At 37.4% G+C, this 23216-nt stretch overlaps 1 protein-coding gene across 3 annotated transcripts; it reads left to right on the top strand.

Moving 5' to 3' along the window:
• Nucleotides 1–48: 48 nt before the first annotated feature.
• KPNA5 (karyopherin subunit alpha 5) lies at nucleotides 49–23188 on the top strand. Of its 3 annotated transcripts, none has more exons than XR_015184269.1 (15): nucleotides 49–65; nucleotides 2302–2435; nucleotides 5007–5108; nucleotides 5184–5283; nucleotides 6088–6182; nucleotides 7011–7142; nucleotides 8050–8138; nucleotides 9518–9617; nucleotides 12163–12326; nucleotides 13443–13521; nucleotides 14515–14640; nucleotides 15758–15885; nucleotides 17557–17735; nucleotides 18714–18812; nucleotides 19470–19498. XR_015184269.1 is itself a non-coding variant. In XM_086482428.1 (15 exons), the coding sequence occupies exons 1-14, from the start codon at nucleotides 62–64 to the stop codon at nucleotides 19655–19657; spliced, it is 1620 nt and encodes a 539-aa protein (XP_086338554.1). In that variant the 5' UTR covers nucleotides 49–61; the 3' UTR covers nucleotides 19658–19685; nucleotides 21699–23188. The 3 variants fall into 3 exon arrangements, 2 of the variants coding, with proteins under 2 accessions (XP_086338554.1, XP_086338553.1); XM_086482428.1 differs by lacking the exon at nucleotides 18714–18812 and adding an exon at nucleotides 21699–23188 and having other exon boundaries at nucleotides 19470–19685; XM_086482427.1 differs by lacking the exon at nucleotides 18714–18812 and having other exon boundaries at nucleotides 19470–20156.
• Nucleotides 23189–23216: the final 28 nt, after the last annotated feature.

Raw genomic sequence — 23216 nt, 5'->3', positions numbered from 1 at the left:
GCGGAGCGGAGCGGGGGGTTTCTCGCGGGGAGGGCGGCGGGCGCCGGGTGTCTGCGCTTCGATGGGTAAGAGCAGAACAGCGCTGGGAGCCGGCGGGCAGCGGCAGGAGGGGCTGTGCCTCCCGCCGGGGCGGGGCGGGGTGCGGTGCGGTGCCGCTCGCTGTAAGGCTCCCCGGCGCAGGCCGGTCTCCTTCCCGCTCGGGGGCGGCTGGTAACGGCGGGGCGTTGCCGCGCACAGCAGCTCGGTCCCCGCCGGGCGGGACGGCCGGTGCTGGGACGGGGTCTTCCCGCGCTTTCTCGGTCAGAGGGCTGCCGCCTCCCTGCCCCGCTGCTGATGGAGAGGGCTTCGCCAGCCCCGCTTCAGGGGGCGTGGGTGAAGGGCTTCGCTACCTGCGCTTTGTGGCCGGGGTGGGGGTCTTCTCGGCCGAGCAGCCGGCAAGGGGACTTGCGGTCTGACCCGGCCCGGCGCCAGGGTCTCGGCCGGTGCGGAGCCTCCGGGCGGCGTCCGGCCTCCCGTGGCGCTGGCGGTCGGGGAAGGGGCGGTGGTACAGCGAGGCGCGGTGTTTAGGGAGCTTTGAGTCGGCAGTGAGCGAACAGACCTATTGGTAGGATGGGTCTTAGTCTAGGCACAACAGGTGGGCGAGACGCAGGATGCGGTGGGTGGAGGAATTTAGTGTTAAAACGTAGATTAAAACTAGTTTTGCAGAGCCGAAGCGCAGACTTCCGTGGATCTAGATGCAGAAGTCGTGAAGCCTGAGTATGGATAGATCAGGGACTGCCAGTTTTTTTTTGCCCTACCATGTTTGTACCAAAGCCCTTGTGGGGGCAGCGAAGCTATAAATTCAGAAGCTTTTCTGTTTGAAAACAGTTTTGATGAGAGCTTCCTCCCTAGTGAGCTTCGGTAACTTTTTATAGAGCTGGTGACCTAAGCTGAGTTACTCTGAATGCACGCTTTTCTTGTTTGGTTCATTGCTCGGCCTGACAGTTTTATTGGCACAGCTAAATTAGCAAGGCTGGAATGATTAAGTGATGATGTTCTAGGAGTAGTTAAGCCAGTAGTGTTGTTGGAAGAATGGTCTTAAATCGTACCTCAAAAGTTACATGTCAATTACTAGAAAGTTACTTTAGACATCGGCACACTTAGCATCGTGGTCCAGAGATGGCAGTAGTTTACTAAAGTTCTTGTGACGCAAATGTGTTTGGGTGAAACAGGCTGCCGAGCCCTTGTAGTGTCTTGTTGATGTCAGCCTAAGTCTGTGGACTGTTTTCCTCTTGTAGCTTGTGTTTATTGCTCAGCAGTCCTTGGTATTGCAAATATTAAAAAAAAAAAAGAAAAAAAAAAAAAGAAAAAAAAAAGTCCCAGTGTGGAAGTTGATAGAGAGTTGCACACAGCTCAAGAGCTATAGTTCAGATGTTTCTTGTTGTGGAAGGATACCAGACAAGGGAGAGTTCGTGTAGAGCCTTAAATCGTATTTTTGACAGTTATTTCTTAGATTAATGCTGCAGTTTTAACTTTCAAATCTAGCACTGTGCCATTAGCAACCTTTTTCAGTCAGTCAGTTTGATCATTTCAGTGACAGAATCATGTTTTATTGCTTTTATCTTTTCACAACTGATATGTCCAAAATGACAGTCTTGTTCTAATCCTCTAATCCATCGAAGAACTGTTAATTAGAATGAGTCAATCATTTTGTTAGTCTAAAATGGGAAAGAATATGCCTGTCTGGGTGCTGCTGACCCTTAATCTGTTTTTCTACGTACAGGTTAGAAGGAAATGCAGCATAACCTTTAGATCCTGTGTTACAATTGCAAGACAGGCGTTTTATGAAAAAAAATCAAGAAATAATGCAATAAGATATTAAATGAAGCAGTTATTACTGCAAGTTCTCTTCTTGCATTTGTTCTTTTTTTTTTAAATAAATTTAATGTCTCTCTTGTGAGAGAAGGAAGCAAATTGTTTTACTTGCTGACAGAACCAAAATTTAGCAACAAAATGTTTTTGCTTTTTGTTTCTCAGTTGGCTCATAAGACTCATAACTTCTTTTTGCAGTATCTTATGCCCTTTAATGAAGCTTCTGATCCCTGGGATGAACTGTAGGTTAATCCACAGTTTAGAAATGCCTATCTAGGCAAAGGTTTTTTCTCTGATTTCTACCTTAAAGATTTTTATTGATGAGCTGGGTATTACAAGCAGCTACAGGAATATTCAGCTGCTGCTGTAGATGCTTTTGTAGTACAGAAGATGGCAGGTTTGCCTTGCAAGGTTTGGCCTTTTGAAGTATTTTTTTCTTTTTTTTGATAGACAACATGGCAAGCCCGGGTAAAGATAACTTCAGAATGAAAAGCTACAAGAATAATGCACTTAATCCCCAAGAAATGCGCAGACGAAGAGAGGAGGAAGGAATCCAGCTTCGGAAACAGAAAAGGGAAGAACAGGTAAATATCTTGATGAGCCATTCGAGTGCTTGTGAAGCTAAATTCAGATATGTGAAAGGACTTGAACAGGCTCCTCCTGCGGAGCAGAATCCAGAGTGCCATCTGTTTTCTGTGCAATCTTGGGGAGCACCAGGTGCCCCTCAATAGGATCATAAAACAAAAAAGTGAACGCCAGCCCTCTTAAGTCACTGGGGCATACAGAGACCCGTGTCTTAAATTTAATCCTTAGTCTAGGTTTAAACATGTTATACTGGGCCAAAAGGATACTCTTATTTCCAGTAAGGTTTAGCGACCTTGCATTCTCTTCCAGAGCTTGGGCCAAAGTTGAGTTGTTAGAAGGGAGAGGAATATTTTCATCTTTGAAGCCATACTTGAAATAGCCCAAGAGATTTTCTACAGTAACTTAGTAAAGCGGCTACCAATTAGTGATCCCATTTGCAGTTGTCCTCACTGGATTTTTAGTGATCAGAATACATGGAGCATTGCATAGTTTAATGGTTTGTGGTAGTTACTCTTCCCAAAATGTGTATTAGTTTCTTGCCAGGGAAGTAAGGAATGTAGTTTTTTTTTCTGCTTGGTCTAAAGTGGCTGAATTTGTCTCCCATGACCTAGTGTCCCAGGCACTGATCTACAGTCCTCTCTGAGGTGGGAATGCTTACACTTCTCCTGGGAAGGTGGTGCTACTGCGTGGAAAAGGAATTTAAATTAGTGGGGTCAGAGAGGTAAGAGTAAGAAGTAGTATGATACTGATATGATACTGGAGCATTTGTCTGTGAATGGGTAACTGCACTGCAGTTCCTGCTGAAAGTTTTGTTTGTATATCCCTAGATAAATTATGAAAACAATGGTCATTTCCCCTGCCATGCTGACTGTTGTAACAATGAGAATACTGTTATGTTCTCCTTGATCTGAATTTGTTGGACTGGTGTTTTTCACCTGTTCTTGAACTGGAGAGAACAAGTTTGTGCAAGGAGATGAGACTGCTTTTGCTCCAGGGGAAATTATAACTGGTAGATAGACCATGATCCTAAACAGTAACAGTTTATACATTTCAGCCAAAAGCTTCTGTGCCCTCGCTGAGTGCTAGAAAGAATGACTCGTCTTCCAAAAGAGGAATGTTGTTTCTTCTTCTGTTGTGGGTTTAAATAGAATTAATCCTTGTTTATGTCCAGGATTCTGCAGTTGTTTTTTGTCCAGGATTGTGCCCAGTTGAGAAGCTTGTTGAACAAGGGAGAGAGTGCCTTCTTTTAGGTTCCGGTTTGAAATATGGGTAGGTGTAAACATAGAGTTGCTTCTGCGGTTTTGGGCATGTACAGTAGCAGAAATCTAGGTGTCTATAGACATTTTTAGGAAGAAGCTGTTATAGTAGATGTGGTGCAGATGGTTTTCTCAGATGATCCTGATCAACAACTCAGAAATTCAGAAAATGGCTATATAAAGGTACATAAACATTGCCTGTTTTTTTTTTTTCATTCCTTCTGTGTTGTTATTATGAATTTTTGTCAGAGAGAGTTAGTTAACCTTTAGTTTTGTTTTACTTTAAAATAGAGCTTTCTCTATAGGTTAAATATATTGAAGACCTCTGTATGTCTCCTTCCTCTAGAGGACAAAACCTTCAGGAGTTTGCGAAAGGTTTCATTACTGTGCTTACAGGTGGAATTTAGTCAGTGGACTGAGATTCTAACGTTTATTATGCTGGTACATTTAAAACTATTCTTAGAATTGTTAATTACAGTAGTTGTAAGGGTGGTACTGGATTAAAGATAAAAAGCTAGATTTGGTTTCTAGAAGAAAACAGGCTAATGAGAATGTTTTGCTTGTATGCCAGAAAGTGGAGAGGCACTCATTAAACATGGCTTGTTAAATACTACTACAGTGCAGGTATGTATTTTGAGCATGGGCAGCGCATGCAGCCAGTTGTAAAGTGATTTTTGGATACAGAGAATGTTTAATGTTACGTAATTTGAAAGTTCACTTGGAAGCTACGCTATTTTTTCTCCCAACTATATTAAAATAATATTTCTGTTTTAATCTTTCTGCGGCTGTGTATGAAATACAGGTACTGTTTAATTGTCATGCAAAAGAAAGTACATGGATCTTAGGCCTGTTGAAGGGAGGAATGCAGCGTGCTGAAACACAAACATTGGCTCTGTGTCAAGGATTTTAGCTTATAAATTAAAAAAGGAGAAAGCTTGTAGAATACTGTTTCCTGCTTAAAAGTAAATGCTAATTATGAGGGATGAAAGACTAAAAGTGAAAAGATCTGTATGTTCTTTTTCTTATGTGTGGAAAAATGTATGGATCTTTGCTAATTAAAAAGAACTTCCATTTTTAAGTGCCTCTCTGAAGTATTGCAGTGCAGTTTATCGAGATACAGATATCATAGTGTTTTTCTCCGTTATGTTCTTTGAACTTTCGTGTAGAATTCCATTTGCATGGATGAATAGGAAGGTGGGTAGTTGAAATGCCTTGACTAGTGTTGATGATAGCATTTCTTCACGTCTATGTATGTCATCAGTACCCACTCTATGATAAGTTCTAATGTCTCCCAAAAATTTCATCTTTGTTTAGCTGTTTAAACGCCGAAACGTTTCTCTCCCGGGAAATGAAGAGTCTATGGTAGAAAGTCCAATTCAGGATCCTGATGTCAGCTCTACTGTACCTATTCCAGAGGTAATTACTTTAGAGTGTGTTTAAAATGTTAACGTGCATAGTACTAGACATAAGAAATCCTCTTTTCATTTTTAGGAAGAAGTTATTACAGTAGATATGGTGCAGATGATTTTCTCGGATGATCCTGATCAGCAACTCACAGCAACTCAGAAATTCAGAAAATTGCTATCTAAAGGTACGTAAATGTTGCCTGATTTTTCTTTTTTCATTCCTTCTGTGTTGTTATGACGAATTTTTGTCAGAGAGAGTCAGTTAACCTTTAGTTTTGTTTTACTTTAAACTAGAGCTTGCTGGAACTTCTGGTTCTGTTTATAGAGAAACCGTGCCAAATCTCTTCCGACCTAATGGCTAAATACAGAAAGCTTCATTATTCTAATGCTAAGTCTTTCAGACAAAGTAACAAAAGCAAGGATGTTTTGTTGAAGTGTCCAGGGCGGTAACTAACTGCGCACTGACATTACTTACAGTACTTGTTGCGGTGATTCAGTTTCTGATTCTCATTCTGTAATTGAGGGGAAGAAAGTTGTATGGCTGCCAAAGAACAGTTGTGACTTGGTTTTGTTTAGACTGTAAGACACGCAGTCTTAAATTAATGCCAGTATTTGTATAGCATGATAGGTAAGGGTATGCTTGGTCATTCAAAATGGTATCTAATCATAACTGCTCTTCCAGTGACCTGAGCTACTGATGGAGGGAACAGTGTTTTGTAATGTGTTACTAACATGCCAGTGGCTAATAGTGTGTGTTACTGTTATTATACATAATAGGGTGTTTACTACATTGCAGCACTTTATCGAGATGATCCTACAGTCTTATGAAGTCAAAAGTTTAGCTTCTTCATTTGAGATTAAAGGGATTGAATGCTAAAAATTACGAATATGTTTCTCAGTTCTTACCATATTTTGTGTTGTACTGAAAGAGTAATTTATTTGGTCTTTGTTATTAGACTTACACAAATATGTTTGTTTTTATTCCCTAGAGCCTAATCCACCTATAGATGAAGTCATACAAAAACCAGGAGTAGTACAGAGATTTGTGAAATTTCTAGAGAGGAGTGAGAACTACACTCTGCAAGTGAGTTTCGCTGGTACTGATTGGGGGTTTGGAATGGGACTAGAAACCCCTCGAAAGAGCTTTGGAAAGCATTAACTGGATTTCATTATTTTTTTTACCACCAAAGCTGTACATTTTAGTTGTCTAGAATGTTGCTTATTGCCAGTGAAATTGTGAGTTGACTCTTGTGAATTTCATAGTAGTCTTCAGGGTTATGTGCTCAACTGGTCAAATACTTGAGTGTTGAAAGCAGAACGTGTTCAAGAGGGTTTCCTCTTGAGCAGAGTGGTATATTAAGTTCATCAGCACTGATGTGTGAGCAGAATATGTTTTGTTTGTGTTGAGTATATTATAGTACTTTTCAGCTGAAATCTTGTAAGGAGGAAAAAATACAGGAAACGGAAAGGCTTGTTTGAAACCTTCTTAGAAAATCTTTGAAAAATACGCAGTTAACGATAGGAGTAACTGGTTCTATCTGCTTGTGGTAGCCCATGGAATGGCAGTTAGGTCTTGTGTACATTCATACTAGAAGAATTAACTTAATATAAAGTTAAGTAAACGGAAGGGATTTGTACTAGTTAATAGAGATTTGGAATCTTCCTTACAGTTAGTGCTGCAAGCCAAAACCTAAAAATAATTTAGATTCTGATGGTTCTTATTAAATAGAGATTTTCTCAATGCCAATTATTTTCTTGTAGAGAAAGTACAATAATAGTAATAACTGCATTTCAGTGGAAAGGAAAAAAATGTTGGAAATCTAACCTCTGCAACGCTCATGTCAAAGTTCTTCATGAATGTAAGCTTTACTGCTGAGTGGTTTAACATAGTCTTCTTTGTGCTCCCCAACAGTTTGAAGCAGCTTGGGCTTTGACAAATATAGCATCTGGAACTTTTCTACACACCAAAGTTGTAATTGAAACTGGAGCTGTTCCAATTTTTATTAAGTTGCTTAGTTCAGAACATGAAGATGTACAGGAGCAGGTAACTGTTTTCTTGGGCTGTTTTATAACTACTTAAAATTCATATACGAATACCGTTTTTGAGGTGTGTGTGGTTAGAGAGGTTTTGAGCCTCATTTGCCCACTAGCTCATTGATCTTGCTCTAGGAAGATAAAAATTTACCTTCAGTGTATTTTCGCTTGTGGGTTTTGTTTTTTTTTCCTCTGATTCTTTCAGGTTTCTTTGGACTTGCTTTTTGTTTCACGTTACTGAGTAATTTGAAGAAAGCACCTCACTTCTGTTGTGTAATTTACAGGTGGACAGGATCTAAAACACCATAATAGAAATAAAATAGTAGAAAACAGTGTGGATTTTTTTTTTCCCTAAGTTATCTTGCAGCTTTATTTCCTATATCCTTCTGTTCTTCCATCTTACTATGTTACAGTCTTCACTAACATTTTACTGAACATTTTTTTTTGGTTGGTTGGTTTGGTTTTGGGGTTTTTCTGTTTATGTTTTAAGAGAGGCTGTAATTTACTGGCTTTTATTTGGCATGTTTGCAAGTTTGTATAGTGAAATTTCATTACTTAACTTTTTTATTCCTTGTACATTGTTTGCAACTTTGAGCCAGTTTTATTTAATCTATTACACGTAGTGAGGAAATGTAACTATTGAAGAGTGCGTGCATCCTTTTTATTGAAAAGCACATGAATCAACATATTTTCATGACAGAAGACTCTCTCCTTCAAAGGATGAGCTCAAGTGTAGGTAATTGACTTCTAGTTCACAAAAAATGCAGTATAGAAATCGGTAGTCTTCTGAAATTTTATATTGGGAATGATACTGCTTTTTTTTAATTCTGTAATATTTGCTGTAAAAATGTATAGATGATCTGTAAAAGTTGATTTGCAAGCGTGTATAAATTCACTTGGACGCTTTGCTTTTTAAGGCAGTGTGGGCTCTTGGTAACATTGCTGGTGATAATGCAGAATGCAGAGACTTTGTTCTAAACTGTGGAATACTGCCACCCCTCTTGGAGTAAGTATTGTAAATTAGTACAGTAACTATAATGCTATAGTTACTATAATGCTATAGTTACTATAATGCTATAGTTACTATAATGCTATAGTTACTATATATATATACACATATAGAGACTTACATATGTACAGTTAATGTGTATATACATACGTACACTACTATATATACTATAGTTACATGTAGTATGTAGCTATAATACTGTAACTATTTACAGGTGTAGATAACTGTAAGCTTTAACTTAAAATTTATTTGAAAATGATATCAACTTTTTGCTAAATTGAAGATTTTTTTTTTCTTTATTGCATTGCTATGAATCTAATGTTTTGGATTACCTTAGCTTCATGTATATCTTTAATTAATCCATGACGGGAAGCTTTTCAATGTTTGCAAAAGGAGAGAAGTGTTATTTCATGGGTATGAAATTTCACAGTACTGGAACTTCTATTGTGCAGAACTCTGTTCTGCCAAAGTTCTAGATATATAGGGTGGGAGAGATTATTTAATTCACACTTGCATTTGTGTGATTCCAGCTGGCTGGGCAATAGGCTGGTTTCCCCACCTTTGTCCAGTAGCTCCAAGCTCTGGTCTTGCTATCTATTCATTTGCTTGTCAAGGTGGGCTGGCAGAGTAGTTGTTACATGAGCTGCCTTCCACCAGGTGATTTCTCTTCACTAGGAATATCATTCCAGCATTTACTATACACTTACAATAGGATGTAAGATAGCTTCATCACAGGGAAAAAATTTACACACACACAAATTTTATTCAATTTATTATTGCTTAAAATGCTTTAAAACATTTGTAAAATAGCTTAAAATAATAGAGGAGTATGTGATTACCTTCCTTGAGGATTTAAAGGATTAACAGTTTCAGATATTTCGGTATGTATCAGAGAGTGAACCTGATTTTTCAGGTGTTGAATCTTTTGTGTTCTATTCAGCAAAACCAGTAAAGTGTTAAGTTTTTAAAAAGATCTTTTAAGTTCTAACTTTTCATGGAAATTTTTTCATTATTATTAATTGCATGCTTTGAATGAAAACATCAAAGTTAATTGAAGGGAGGGTTGCATCTCCTTGCCTCTTCTGAAGACCTTCTGAAAAGATTAGTTGAATGATTTTTTCATATGAGCAATGGTTTACTTTATATGCATATATTGATGCAGGAATGAGATGTCCATGCAAAACAATCTATTCAGTCAGTTGATTCTAAGAAAATATTTGCAGCATGGAAGCTATGAAGAGAAATAAATTGAAACTAGTGCCCAATAATAGGTTTTTTTTCCTGATTTGAGGTACTGTTGGTAATAATAGACACAAAAAGACTTGCGTTTTCAATAAGAAATTGTTATTTTTGTTATTGTTGTCTCTCTTTGACAGACTGTTAACAAATTCAAATCGTCTTACAACAACTAGAAATGCAGTCTGGGCTCTCTCAAATCTCTGTAGAGGGAAGAACCCACCTCCAGACTTCAGTAAGGTATAATAAAGTATTGATTCTGAGAAATTATAAAGCTGAAGACTAATGTTTGTAATCTGTTATAACACACAGAATTTTTGAACCTGGAGATTAGACTCAATTTTATCTTTTTTAGATAAAGATTGTGATCACACAGTCTTGTCCATCTGTTGGAATCCATTTTATCTGGAAAAAAAAAAATCTTTGACACCTATTAAAATGAAATTACTTAAAAACCTGAGGTTGTAGTTAGTCAGATGCAAATAGTCATCCACTGATATGAAATGATGGGCAAATAACACATTCAGTGCCAAACCCCTTGGGGCTGTATTTTCTCCAGATCTGTTTTAGGGGCTGTGAGTTATGATTGAAGCTTTTAAAAATATTTTTGCTTATTTTATGATTGCAAGTGCATGCTGCAGGAGTAAAATTTTGACTTTTCTGCTCTGTCAGATGCAGTTAAATCAGACTATGGTGACAGGTGATTTGCCTGTGTGCTCTCCCCTTTACTTCCTCCTTTCTCCAGTATGTGGTTATGAAGGCAGACTGTAGAGGCTAGTAGGAGTATTAGCTCCTTATTTTCAGTATGAATTTGATTTCTGGTGAGATTAATGACATTTAAAGATTAAAACAACTGAACATTGCTGTATTCTGGTAGAAGAAACTGAGGTTAAGTGATCACTAAAGATAACCTGGAGAGAATTTACATGTATTGAATTCACTTGTCTGCTTCATGAGGTACTTTCTGTTGTTGCCACTTAATTCTTGGAGAGATATTAACAGAAAGGGGGGACTTCTGATGTCAATTGAACACTGTTCCAGTGTTTCACTACCCTCATTGTAAAAATTTTTCTCCTTATATCTAGCCTAAATCTGCCCTCTTTTAGTTTAAAACCGTTACTCCTTGTCCCATTGCAACAGGCCCTGTTAAAAAGTCTGTCCCCACCTTTCTTATGGGCCCCCGTTAAGTACTAGAAGGCTGCAATAAGGTCTTCTGGAGGCTTCTCTTCTCCAGGCTGAACAACCCCAACTCTCTCAGCCTGTCCTCGTAGGGGAGGTGCTCCAGCCCCCTGATCATCTTTGTGGCATCCTCTGGACTTGCTCCAACAGGTCCATGTCCTTCTTATGTTGGGATGGATGCAGCACTGCAGGTGGGGTCTCACCAGAGCAGAGTAGAGGGGGAGAATCACCTCCCTTGACCTGCTGGTCACACTTCTTTTGATGCAGCCCAGGATACAGTTGGCGTTCTGGGCTGTGAGCACACGTTCATGGCTCATGTCCAGCTTTTCATCCACCGGTATCCCCAAATTGTCCTCCACAGGGCTGCTCTCAATCCCTTCATCCCACAGCCTGTACTGATATTGGGGATTGCCCTGACCCAGGTGCAGGATGTTGTTGAACCTCATGAGGTTCATACAGACCCACTTCTCAAGCTTGTCCAGGTCCCTCTGGATGGCATCGCATCCCTCAGGGTGTCAACCGCACCCCTCAGCTTGGTGTCATTGGCAAACTTGCTGAGGGTGCGCTCAATCCATTGATGAAGATGTTAAACAGCACTGGTCCCAGTATGGCCCCCTGAGGAATGCCATTTGTCACCGATCTCCATCTGGACATCGAAGCATTGACCACTACCCTCGGGATGAGACCAGCCAACCAATTCCTGACCCACCAAACAGCCCACCCATCAAATCCATGTCTCTGCAGTTTAGAGAGAAGGATGTTGTCGGGGACCACATCAAAGACCTTACAGAAGTCCAGTAGGCAACTTCTGTAGTTTTTCCCTTATCTGCTGATGTAGTCACTCCATCATAGAAGGCCACTGAGGTGGTCAGGCAGGACTTGCTCTTGGTGAAGCCCTTTGCTTTTATTTTTTTTTCCCTTTGGAATAGCACCAGTTGGACACGTAAAGGAGGTTGAATTGCATAACCAATGTAAGATAAAAGTTAAGTTCTACAAAGAATATGAAATTCCTGAGCTGTACAGCTAAAACCTGTCGGGTTCCAAGTGGTGTTAAGATGGTCTGGTTCATTTGGCTCTGTTTGTGTGGAATTTATAGGAGACTAAGTCCAGTGAGAACTGAAGTCATCCATTGCGTGTTTGATTTGGTTCAGTGAACGCTGAGCCCTCTGAATTACTCTTTGAGTTTGTGGTAAAGCAATTGTAAATTGGTTATTACAAATAGACTGCAGTACTCCTACAAAGACAGCAATACCAAAAAATGTTATTACTTGGGAATTCTGTTCCCTGAGTGATTTAGAAAAGCATCAGTAATTCCTGATCATCTGGTTACCTGTAAAAGCAGATGGTTTTTATTTAAGCTGAACAATTGTATACCTAATGTAGTATCTGTAAATAAATAGGCTGTGAATCAGAATTTATCCAATTTGCCAATTTGAATTGGTTATCTAGTTTAATCATGAGGTGCTCCACCTAGGTCCCGATTCATTAATGAGCTCATGTGCTTTGTCAGTGAATAGTTTTGCACCTTTATGCCTTTGCAGAATGTTCTCTGAAACCTGAAAAATAAGAAACACCTAATTTTATGCAATATTTTTCTTTAACCTAGGTTGCTCCTTGCTTAAATGTTTTATCGAGACTGTTGTTTAGCAGTGACCCGGATGTATTAGCAGATGCTTGCTGGGCCCTCTCTTACCTTTCAGATGGTCCCAATGATAAAATTCAAGCTGTTATTGATTCTGGAGTGTGTCGAAGATTGGTAGAGCTGCTTATGTAAGTCTTCCATTCACCAAAAAAATGTCTTACAGTACTGTTAATATTAATGGATTCAGATTGAGGGTTTTTTTTCTTACCTCAGGTCTGAATTTACTTTGTGAGAAGTGATGAACCTGAATTCAGTCTGAAACCTTTGAAGTTGCTTGCTAGGTTGCTTGGCTCCTGGGATTTTCCTAAGATTGACAGTTGAAAAAAAGTTTTCTCCAAAGTATTCCTTTATATTCTTTAAAATTTAATGTAGGATTTCATTTACATGGAGGAATAGAAAGGTAAAGACTGAAGACCAAGCTTGAATTGTAAATTAATTTCTCAGCTTTTTTTTTTTTTTTTTTTTTTTTTTTTAATGTCACTGTTGTATTTTGTTTTCTTACCTTTCTAAGAGATGTAGTTGCAGTACAGACAGCTCTTGGACTCTCCAAGTCCAGAGGCAGGCTTGTGCCACTTTTGAACTGTTGAAGTAGATTTGGTTAATGGTTCGTTATTTTCCTAGAAAGGGAGACTAAATTCCTGTGTTCACATGGGGGCTGCAGAGTAGGTCAGAGATAGTAGTTCCCAGCACTGACAGCTCAGCACGGTTCCCTGTGGAAACCTTATTTGTGTAGCTGTCAGGAGAGGGTGAGGTTGCTTTCTCTTCTGTAGATGCTTTAGGAGAACTGAGTAGATTTCCTTCCCCCACACCCCAGTTGTTGAATATGGGAATGTGGACTTCATGTACTGGCTTCTAGGGTTATTGACTTAGGAGAGGGGAAGTTCACTTGCAAAGAGGGGCTGCTAAGTTCTAGCATGCAGCTAATAACACCCCTTTTGTTCCTATGGCTATTGAATGATGCAGGTTCCAGTAGTGTATTCAATTAATACTTGAGCTGGGCAAAATGACTCTGCTGGACAGGTAGATTGCTCTAAGTTGTGGTGTTCCGTAGAGATGCCCTTTCCTTGAATCAGCAATTCAGTTGTGGGCTTGTGGTTGTCAAATTTGGCTAAATAGGGGGAAAGTCTAAGAAGTAATGCAGTGTTTTCTGTAACTAAAAATTTAGCACTTGAAGTAAACCATTGTTCACTGAAAGTGCGAAATTACACTTTGGTAATAACAAGCGATTTAATATTTGTCTCCAGGCATAATGATTACAAGGTGGTATCCCCTGCATTAAGAGCAGTTGGAAATATTGTTACTGGGGATGATATCCAAACACAGGTAAGACTAGCTGATTTAAGAAAAATGAATTGCCAGGACAGAATTTTGTAAAAATTGTGACAAAATACATGTCCAGTACAGCTATCTGCATACATCAGTGAAAGAGGCTCTGTACAAATCTATATTGTTAATTTGACAGTTTAGGCTGCTATTTTAAACATTAAATTACTGCAAGAATTAACCTTTTTTTTACAACACTATGTAGTGGATTGCTTCATTCCTGTGTGGTATTTTGACTGTTGCTTCCCTTTTTTTTTTTTTTTTTTTTTTTCTCCTTAGTGAGGATTCAGTTATTTATTGTCATTCCCTTTTTTAAGTCTTCAAATGCAGTTAAAGTTTTCACTTGTAAACAACAGTCATAGTTGATTTGTCCATTAATTTGTATGCAGAGTTCTTTCTGATGCAATTTGTTCTAAAGATTTATGTTTTAATTTTAGGCAATGGAATTGAGTTTGAAGCAATGCAGGAAATATTAATACAAGTCCTGCTTTAAAGAACATTTTGCCTAAAAGGCTGACAGACCTAACATAAAGGGAAAATAAGGAAATAAGTTAATTATATAATCTGCTGTGAGCTCTATGGGAGAGGATTTTCCTAAAGAATTAAACAGCAAACATCTGTCTCAAAAAAACCCTCCACCAAAAACGTCAACAAACCAAACAAATAACTACACAAATGAGATTTACAGTTCTCAGTTATTCTCAGTTATTCATTTTCTAGCCTTAAGCAGCCTTATGTACACTTGCTGTTGTCAGTCTTCTGGTCTGAACTTAATTGAGGGCAGATTCTTTCAAGTCGCTGGACTGTCTATTCACACACTAGAGCATTGAACACTTTAATTTTGCAAGATGTTTTCTATGATACTTTATAAACGTGCTGAAAAATCTTCTTTTGAAGTCATCTGTAAAGTGCTTATATACATGTATATTGCACAAACCTATATATATAAGTGTATATTGTACAACCCAGTTTTCAATTCTCAAACTATTTTAGGTGATTCTAAACTGCTCTGCATTACCCTGTCTCTTGCACTTGCTTAGTAGTCCCAAGGAATCTATTCGAAAAGAAGCGTGCTGGACTGTTTCTAATATTACTGCAGGAAACAGAGCTCAGATTCAGGTAAAGCTTGTATATATTTGTTACTTGGTTGGTTTTGTTTTCATTTTACTGTTCACTTGGTTTTCCTTCACAAGGAGAAATAAGTAGATACTACATTGACTTTGCGTTCCTTGTTTTAGTCCTAACTGTCTATAATTTTACCTAGCTTAAATGTTTTCCTCTAAATTTTGAAAGATTATTATAAATAACTTAATAAAATAATACTTTAAAAATAGCTAGCATGATTTGTACAGGAGAAACTCATTAATTTCTCCCAAAGGGATTTGGTTGATGCTTATAAAACAAATGAAAGGATAACTTCTCTTAGTTGGAGAGCACTTAGTTGGTTCAACAGTTGGAGCTCCTGTGGGAGTATCATCTACTGGTATATTCTCTTTACTTTTGTTCTGCGTTGTAATATACGTATGGAAGTAATAAAAAAAAATTCTTTTTTAAAAGTTGAAACAAAACATCTTGCACAAATTATTGTCCAGTAAAAAGTGGACAATTCTACCAATTTTTGCTTGGCTTTTTAAAAAGCCTGTATGATGTCATCAATGCTGAGTTGTATTCTTGTGGAAACTACTAAATGCTGACTATTGCTCCAGTGTCTGGTGTTACATGAAAAAAAGGTTCTGGTCAAGAAAAATGAGAGTTCTGAATCAGAGTACATGTGTCAACATGATTTTTTTTTTTTCCTGCTCTACTTCAATCTGAGAGAAAAATGTTACTTCTTGGTGCCATTTAAAATACCTGATACAGTCTTCAATTATAGACTAGTCCTTCTGTAGAGACCGCAAACCTCAGTAAAATGGGCAGAGTGAAGGAGATCAAGGAGGCTTGATCTCCAGTTCAAACACTGGGGTTTAGTGCTTATATCCCATGGTTTTTAAATGGGCCTGTCCAGTACGCAGTCGGAGAGATCAAAGAAGATGATAATCTGACGGCTGCTGCAGTGCAGTGCTGGAATAGTTCTGAATTTCAGTTCAGTGTTTCTAGTTTGTGTAGTGCCTTCTAACAAAACGTTTGCTTTAATACCAACAAGCATCACTGACTTTCATAATGAAGGGTATTAATATTGTTTGTGTATACTGAATCCTTATTAATTATTGTGAAATACTACAATTTCCTCTCTTAGGCTGTTATAGATGCAAATATTTTTCCAATATTGATCGAAATTCTTCAAAAAGCTGAATTTCGCACCAGAAAAGAAGCAGCATGGGCCATAACTAATGCAACATCAGGAGGAACCCCTGAACAGATTAGGTAAGTTTGTGTGTGTTACTGTTTTCTCTGCCTAAGCATCTTCTCTAAGGCATTTTTATTTCTGTATTTGAATCTTGGCAAATATAGCAACAAAATCCTAAACACCACTGTAATTCCTTGAAACTCTGTGCAGGAACTAAACATGTAGAAATTCAGAAAAATGAGTGAAATGTATGTAGAGACTTAATAGAGACTTAATAATAAATTGACCGATACTGTATTGCTTTGTTTCAGTGGTATTACACCTAAAGCTTTCACAGGGTTGTCTTCCAGAGTTGACATTACATTGTCAAACACAACTGGAACAGTTAATGAACAGTTTCAGTGTTTGAAAACAGAAAACTTTGGGAGAGTTGTTAAGAAAACTTGTGCAGTGGGATTGTACCTTTGTGGAGAGACTTCAGGAATTTTAGTGGTTTCTTCATGCATTTTCAACTCGCTGTCAGTACTATTTTAAAGCAGATACCTAAACTTTTTCAAAATTGAGTTTGATTAAAATTTTACTGTCAGCAGCTATTTATGTGCTGCAAAGATTGGACTTCCTGAATGACTATAATAAAATACTCTCTGATTTCTCTGAATACTGTCAGTGTAGCAATCAATTTGAATCGGTAGCTGATGAATGGATTTATAAATGACAGTGTATTGTTTGGGAGCCAGAACTGAAAGTGATGTCATAACTTTTCCAACACGTTTAGGAGATCTGTTGCAATAAGTTTGTTCTTATTTATTTAAAATGTAAACAGTCCTGGTTTTCTTATAACCACTAAGTGTTATCAGGGGTAAGGAATGTTTGTTGCTGGTTTTTTGCTGTTATTTTGATTGCTTGCATAATGTAACACCTTAAAATTTAGCGTATTTTGAATAACTTTTAGTTCAGGATCTTCAAATAGTACATGTGCATGTAATACCATAAAAGTAGCTTCTCATCACAAAATACGTATCTATGTCATTCTGTGTCCTGAAGTTTTAGCCCTTTTAATGTCCTCAAGGTGCTACTATCTAACTGCAGGATCACTTAAAACTACTAAATAACCTCTTGATGCAGGCAAGCATTACTGTCTTCATTTTACTTGCACACTAGAACCAAGGACACAGGTTCTGACTTCCTAAAGTTCATACACAATTTGTGCAAATTTGGAGAAAGGAATAGGATACTTGGAATCCCAGGGGGTTTTTTTACATATACAATTATGTCCTTCCCTTTATAGTAGGTAATGCAAATACCTTAATGGACTCTAGTGTGGGCTGCATTAGTACAGAGCAGTGTCCAGTGTTCTTTTCTGCCTCTAACGTGTTTACTCAGTATGTTTTGCTACTACAAAACTTCAAATGCCTGAGAAAAAAATTACTGCTAAAACTACGTTTTACTCTGACATTCAATTAAACCCCTCTGAATTTCCTAAGTGAAAAGGAGTTGAAAAGACTAGAAATTCCACACTGCAGTTAGGAATATGCACATTAAATTTTCTCATTGGGATAAATTAGACTATATTTATTGAATTTCAGACTAAGCTTGTCTTTGTGTTGCATGTTTTAGGAATTTTTTGTTTCAGCCACTACTTTAGCAAAATTAAGGACCAATAGTGATAGACTGTCACATCAGAATAAATGTGCTGGATTATCAGTCCTTCTTTCCCCCCCACCCCCTTTTTTTCTGCTATTACAAAGGTATTTGGTAGCACTAGGTTGTACAAAGCCTCTTTGTGACCTCCTGACTGTGATGGATTCAAAAATAGTACAGGTGGCTTTAAACGGACTTGAAAATATTCTGCGCCTTGGAGAACAAGAGTCCAAGCAAAATGGAATGGGTGTTAATCCTTATTGTGCCCTTATAGAGGAGGCATATGGTAAGAAATTCCTTCTTTTAAAACTACATACCTGAACTTCCTTATTTCAGGCTGTAAAAATAAAACCATTGTGAACCACTTTGAAACTTGTAGGTAAGTTTTGTATCAGAATTAATTCAAGCATAAGCGGACATTTAAGTATCATAAATTAAGTAATGTAACATGGTGGGAAAAGTGTTTAAATGCAGAAAACCTGTGGATGTTTGTCTGTGGTCAGTTTATGAAATGTCCCTCTAGAGAAACATTTTAGACATATTTTAACACACAGGTGTCCTAGTCCGTTGGAGCCATGGTTTGCGTAAGTTTATCAGCCAGTCCTAAAAACAGTTTTATTACTTTAATATATAGTCCTGTCTGTTACAGTTTCATTGCCAACATGGATGCGAGATCAGTTATTCCCAAAGTTGGATCACTTTTTAGCATAGTAAATATCAGTCATAGCAAAATCAAGTTCAGATCATAAAATTAAATGTTTGTACTTAATCTGTGAAAGTATTTTGTTCTGTTTCTTCCTTTAAGACTTGTTGAATTAAGCCACGTTTTAAAGGCAGGATATCAAAACTAAAATGACTGTAGAATTTCGTGGCTAGACGCTTTTGATTTAACGAAATTAATGTTAAAACTGGCTTATAATGAATCTGGCATCACTTCTGGAGGGCTATCTTTGTAGCTCTGACAAAACAAAACTGGCAGACATTTGTGTTTCAGAAACTGCTAATGACAATTCTAGTTGACCATATTATATCTGATTAGATAGTACTAACTTTTCTGTAAGGCAGCCTTTAAATCTGAATTCCCTGTTCCAGAGCGTCAGTTTTAAAATCAAGTGCATACTTGGAGAACTTGTTTTGCAATCTCATGTGTAAGAGGAGTCAGTACTGAATTCTTCAATGGAACATATGCTGTTCCAGATTTTGAGTCTGTTCATAATTTCAACTGTCGGAACGTCTAGGTTCTTTTTTTTTTTCCTTTTACCAGTTAAGCACAGGCTGCTGAAGCTGTGGCGTCTAAGTTGAAGTAGCAGAAACAGCTCATTATATCACCCTCGTTGCTTTGGCCTCTGTAGTCACCAGAAGGGTCTGTATGAGCTCTTCATAATCCAACTCTTAAGTGAAAGCTGAATGATCTTAAATAGGTTAAAAGGAGGTTCGAATCAACCTGACTGACTGCCAAGCACTTAATTCTGCCAGCAGAGCAGGGGTTATGTCCTCTACCTTGCAAATGATAAGCCTTTGGAAAGATAGTATCTTCAAATCTTAAGATTAAACTTGAAAAAAGATACCGGACTGTCCAGTGGCAAGTCCATAACAGGGGATACAATTTAGAGTTGGGGAAAACTGAAAGAATAAAAGAGGAAAAAAATGGAAATATTGCAAATTTTTGTAGCAAACAGTTGTATGCTATCCTAATTCTATACAGATTCAATTTCATTGTAGGCATGGCATATTTATTTGTAGATACTACAGCTGCCTCCTCCTCCTCCTTAGTTGATACTCCTTTAGCATAGTTTTACAATCAGTATGGACAGCAGAAAATGCTGCAGAAAATGAAGACTTGAAACACATGGGTTAGGAAATGGAGTCAATGATCCCGAATGAATTGAGATGATTTGGGATTGCATCTTTTTATCTAAGAAGTACCAGTATACTGTAAGCTGTACTATAAGCTGTTTCCCTTTGAATTCATCATTCATTTAAGTGACTAGATTTTGAAAATGTTTTGTTTTGGATTTAGGACTTGATAAAATTGAATTTCTTCAGAGGCATGAAAACCAAGAGATCTACCAAAAGGCTTTTGAACTCATAGAACATTACTTTGGTGTCGAAGAGGAGGACTCCAGTATTGCACCTCAGGTGGATGAAAGTCAGCAGCAGTTTGTGTTTCAACAGCAGGAGGCTCCAATGGAGGGGTTTCAGCTGTAAACTACTGCAGTGAAGACAAGCATAAAATGTAAACACTTGTAGGGTTTGGGGTTGGTTGGTTTGGGTTTTTTTTTTCCCCAGAGGTCTTTTCTTTATGGCCAAAGTTAGAGGAAAAGTTGAGTATGTTTTGCAGAAATAGATGAAGAAGCAGCTCATGCACTTTTATATATTGTTAGATACAACTGTTCTTTGTTTTGTATTTGTGTTTTTCATTATCTCTTATGTACAGAAAACAACTGTGAGTAATCATGTCTAAAGTAAAGCATTAAATGTGATTTAACAAGAACTGTTAAGCTAAGACTTGGTAGGATTTTAGGTAGTGGTTCTGAATTTTTCATGTAGTCTCAAACGGCATATCAGCAATACAGTTACTGACAGTTGCATTTTTGGCAGTAGGCTTGACTTGCCCAGTCTCTATCAAATCTACCTCTTGTACTGAAGCAAAACCACTGCTTCAGAACTAAGGCATGAAATAAAGATGAGCTTGTAAGAAGCTGAATTGGAATGTGAAAAATATTTATTTAAATTGTGAAACTTTTATGCATTACTTACAAAACACTTGGAATTTATTTATAAAATGTATTTAAAGACATAGTAGATATACATATATAATGCTAATTACCTAATATTGAATATATGGAAAAGCTTTTTCAGAATTACGTGGGGAGAGGACTATTTTGGAGGCTTTCAAATTGGAATCAGCAGAGAGCTTGCTGGTCACTTGATGTTGGCTCTGTAATTAAAGCTGCTAAATGGCATTAAAAGTCAGCCACACACACAGTACTTTGCAGCGGAAGCAGTCGCTGTAGTTACCACAAGAATGCTGCGATGATGAGTGACAGGGATACGGTGATTTGCACAGATCACCAAGCAGATGGTTTACAGCTGTCTCCTGTCAGAATGTGGTAACACCACTTTAATTTGAGAAACTCTGCGATGTTTGCCTTCCTAGTACAGTAGCTTCTTAAAAGTTTAGTCAGTAGGTGTTGGGTTTTTTTGACCAAATCCACTACCACCACTTGAATTGTTCTTTAACTTAACTAACTGGGTTTTCTTTTGGTAAGACAACAGAAATACTGCAGTGAAGGATGAATAGTGAATCGCTCCTTTCCAGTTGAAGGAAAAGTTTGTTGTACTGTAAATAGCATTAAGTATGTGGACACCAAAACTAACTAGAAGTTACTGTTATCTAAATATTTAGGCTTTACAATATACGGTGTTTGCTGTTAAACACTAAAAGAAATAGGATTCTAATATTTACATTAACAGTTTTGAATGCAGAAAAATGTATGCTCCGCTTCGACTTGCATATAAGTAGTGTTTCTGGTGTACTGGTAGTATATCTCATTTGGAGAAGTCAATACTTTGGGTTAACTCCTGAAGTATGATTATTTTTTATTACCTGTAATTAATGTATTAACATCAAACTCCTGGGTTAAGTGAAAGCCTTGACATATGAGAGCATTTCATGCTTCACAAAAAGCTGCAATTTAAACTTCAGATTACTTACCCCATGGCACTGTGCTTGTCACTAAACAATATTTTAATGCACTGAAAAATACAGGTTAAAGGCGGTATCATTTACAGTACCATTTTGTATTTAGAATTTTTTTTACATGCAAGTTAAGATTCTACGATGTTTCACTGATGTTACAGCAATATATACGATATTGTAATGGAATGCGGGATTTGAAGTGGATTTTCTAAGCTTAATGGTCAGTTTTGACTAAGATGTAACTGGGAGGGAAGAAACCTTTTTGAAGTCTTTTTAGTGGAAGATAGAAGTGCAAGATGTGTATATAGGAGTGCTGTTACTTTATGAACTCTGAATAACGAGATATTTTAGCAAATGACACTTTAAACCTAGATTTGTACAGCATACAACAGTTTTGAATAGTGTGATAATATTGAGTACAGCTGCCAAATTTTCATACAATGTTAGATGATTGTATTTGTGCCCTTTTTACTGTCATAGTTTTAGGTTTTCATATACTGACCTTCCTTCTTCCACTCTCCTGCCCCCCCACCCCATCTGTTCAAGGTACAGGGTAACACTCATGGAAATCTACCAGGATTACAAGTAAATGCTGAATTTCAATGTTCTTCTAGTGTAAGAAAATTATTCAGGTAACAGGGTATTCCATGGTTTCTAACAACCTTGTTTTGATAACATAACCAGCTGTGCCTGCTTTTTATTTGGAGAACCCTGTAAAAACTGCATTTATAAGCCTCTCTAATTTAAACCAAATCTGAACTATAAAAATCTTGATTAAAAGACTTGAAAATGAAGAGGGGACATTTAAAATATTGTATTTGTTTTGAAAGAATGTCTTCAGTTTTGTGCATATATTATTCTATATGTGTGAACGGTTAGTGACTGCACTTTACGCATTTAGATAAACTGTATTTCATGCCTCTACATTTAAATGTAACTGTTTAAAAGGGAACTAAAATTAATGGACTTTGGCTAATGAAAATCATTATTTAAACTCAACATTTGGTTTACCCTAAAATTGTTGACAAATAGTAATGAAACTTCTTTAAAGGATAACGTACAGGATGGCCTCTCCTATTTTATCACTGGGTTTACATCACACTTTGTTACAAGCACAAAAATGAACAATACAAAACCAGAGATGATGACTTAAGGTCAGCTCTGGTGTAGTCATTTGCAGGTAGGGGCGTGAATATGATGATGTTACCTAAACAGATGAAACCAGTGTGGAGGGAAAAAAAAAAAAACAAACCACAACTGTGAAAAGAAAATATCTTTAAGTTTGGTATTTTATATGGAATCTGAAGTGCCCCCTCAGTTACAAAGTCGGTTTAAAAATACAGGAGTTTCAGTTTTGGTTTTAATTAAAAGGGTACCATTTGTTCTGCTTAAATGTGAATACTAACTAGCTAATCTATGCAACTATGCAAAGCATAAGATTATTTTTTTTTTTTTTAGTTCCCTACTCTTGATACACTGAATCATATCTTACTTTTTCATTGTTGCACTTTTGTCTGAGGACTGGTTCATACAGCTTTTTAATTTTCTAGTATTTGCTTTAAACACTGTTGCTAGCAGCAATCAAAAAATAGTAATAATGTTGGCACAGAAATAAGTTAGCTGTAGAACAAGTTTGCAACTGGAAAATATTTATTGTTGGGTCTGTCTTAAAAAAAATAATAGAAAAGATGCACTATTGTCTTTCCTCCACAGTTAGTTCTCAGTTGGTTTAAATTTATTAAATTGTGCAACTGAGGATTTGTGTAACAGGTCTGCTGATTGGTATGTGATGTTTAACTGACCTCAAGAGTTCACTGACATCTGGAATGAGAAATTTCAGTTACTTATGGCACAATATCTTCATATAATGTGTGGAAACTAAAATACCTGTACTGACTTCAGATAGTAATAGTGCATCTTTAAATCCAGGCCAAAGGCCCATTACTGTAACAGAACACATATGAGTAGTATGCAATATTATGGAATGTTAAATCTCCAAATACCATACAGAAACCAATAAAACCTATTTTACAGACGTTTATTGTATTTATTTAGTGGTTCAAT

The sequence above is a fragment of the Leptosomus discolor genome, chromosome 2 (assembly GCF_034619465.1).
Source record: "Leptosomus discolor isolate bLepDis1 chromosome 2, bLepDis1.hap2, whole genome shotgun sequence".
In the NCBI taxonomy this organism is placed as follows: Eukaryota; Metazoa; Chordata; class Aves; order Leptosomiformes; family Leptosomidae; genus Leptosomus; species Leptosomus discolor.
The sequence above is the reverse complement of the archived record's forward strand: the minus strand, read 5'-3'. Positions and strand labels throughout refer to the sequence as shown.

What these genes read in the sequence shown, in the direction of transcription:
- KPNA5 (XM_086482428.1), top strand. An exon ending in GTGAGAACTACACTCTGCAA is followed by an intron (nt 6,183 to 7,010) that starts GTGAGTTTCGCT and finishes GCTCCCCAACAG; the next exon opens with TTTGAAGCAGCTTGGGCTTT. An exon ending in AGATTGGTAGAGCTGCTTAT is followed by an intron (nt 12,327 to 13,442) that starts GTAAGTCTTCCA and finishes ATTTGTCTCCAG; the next exon opens with GCATAATGATTACAAGGTGG.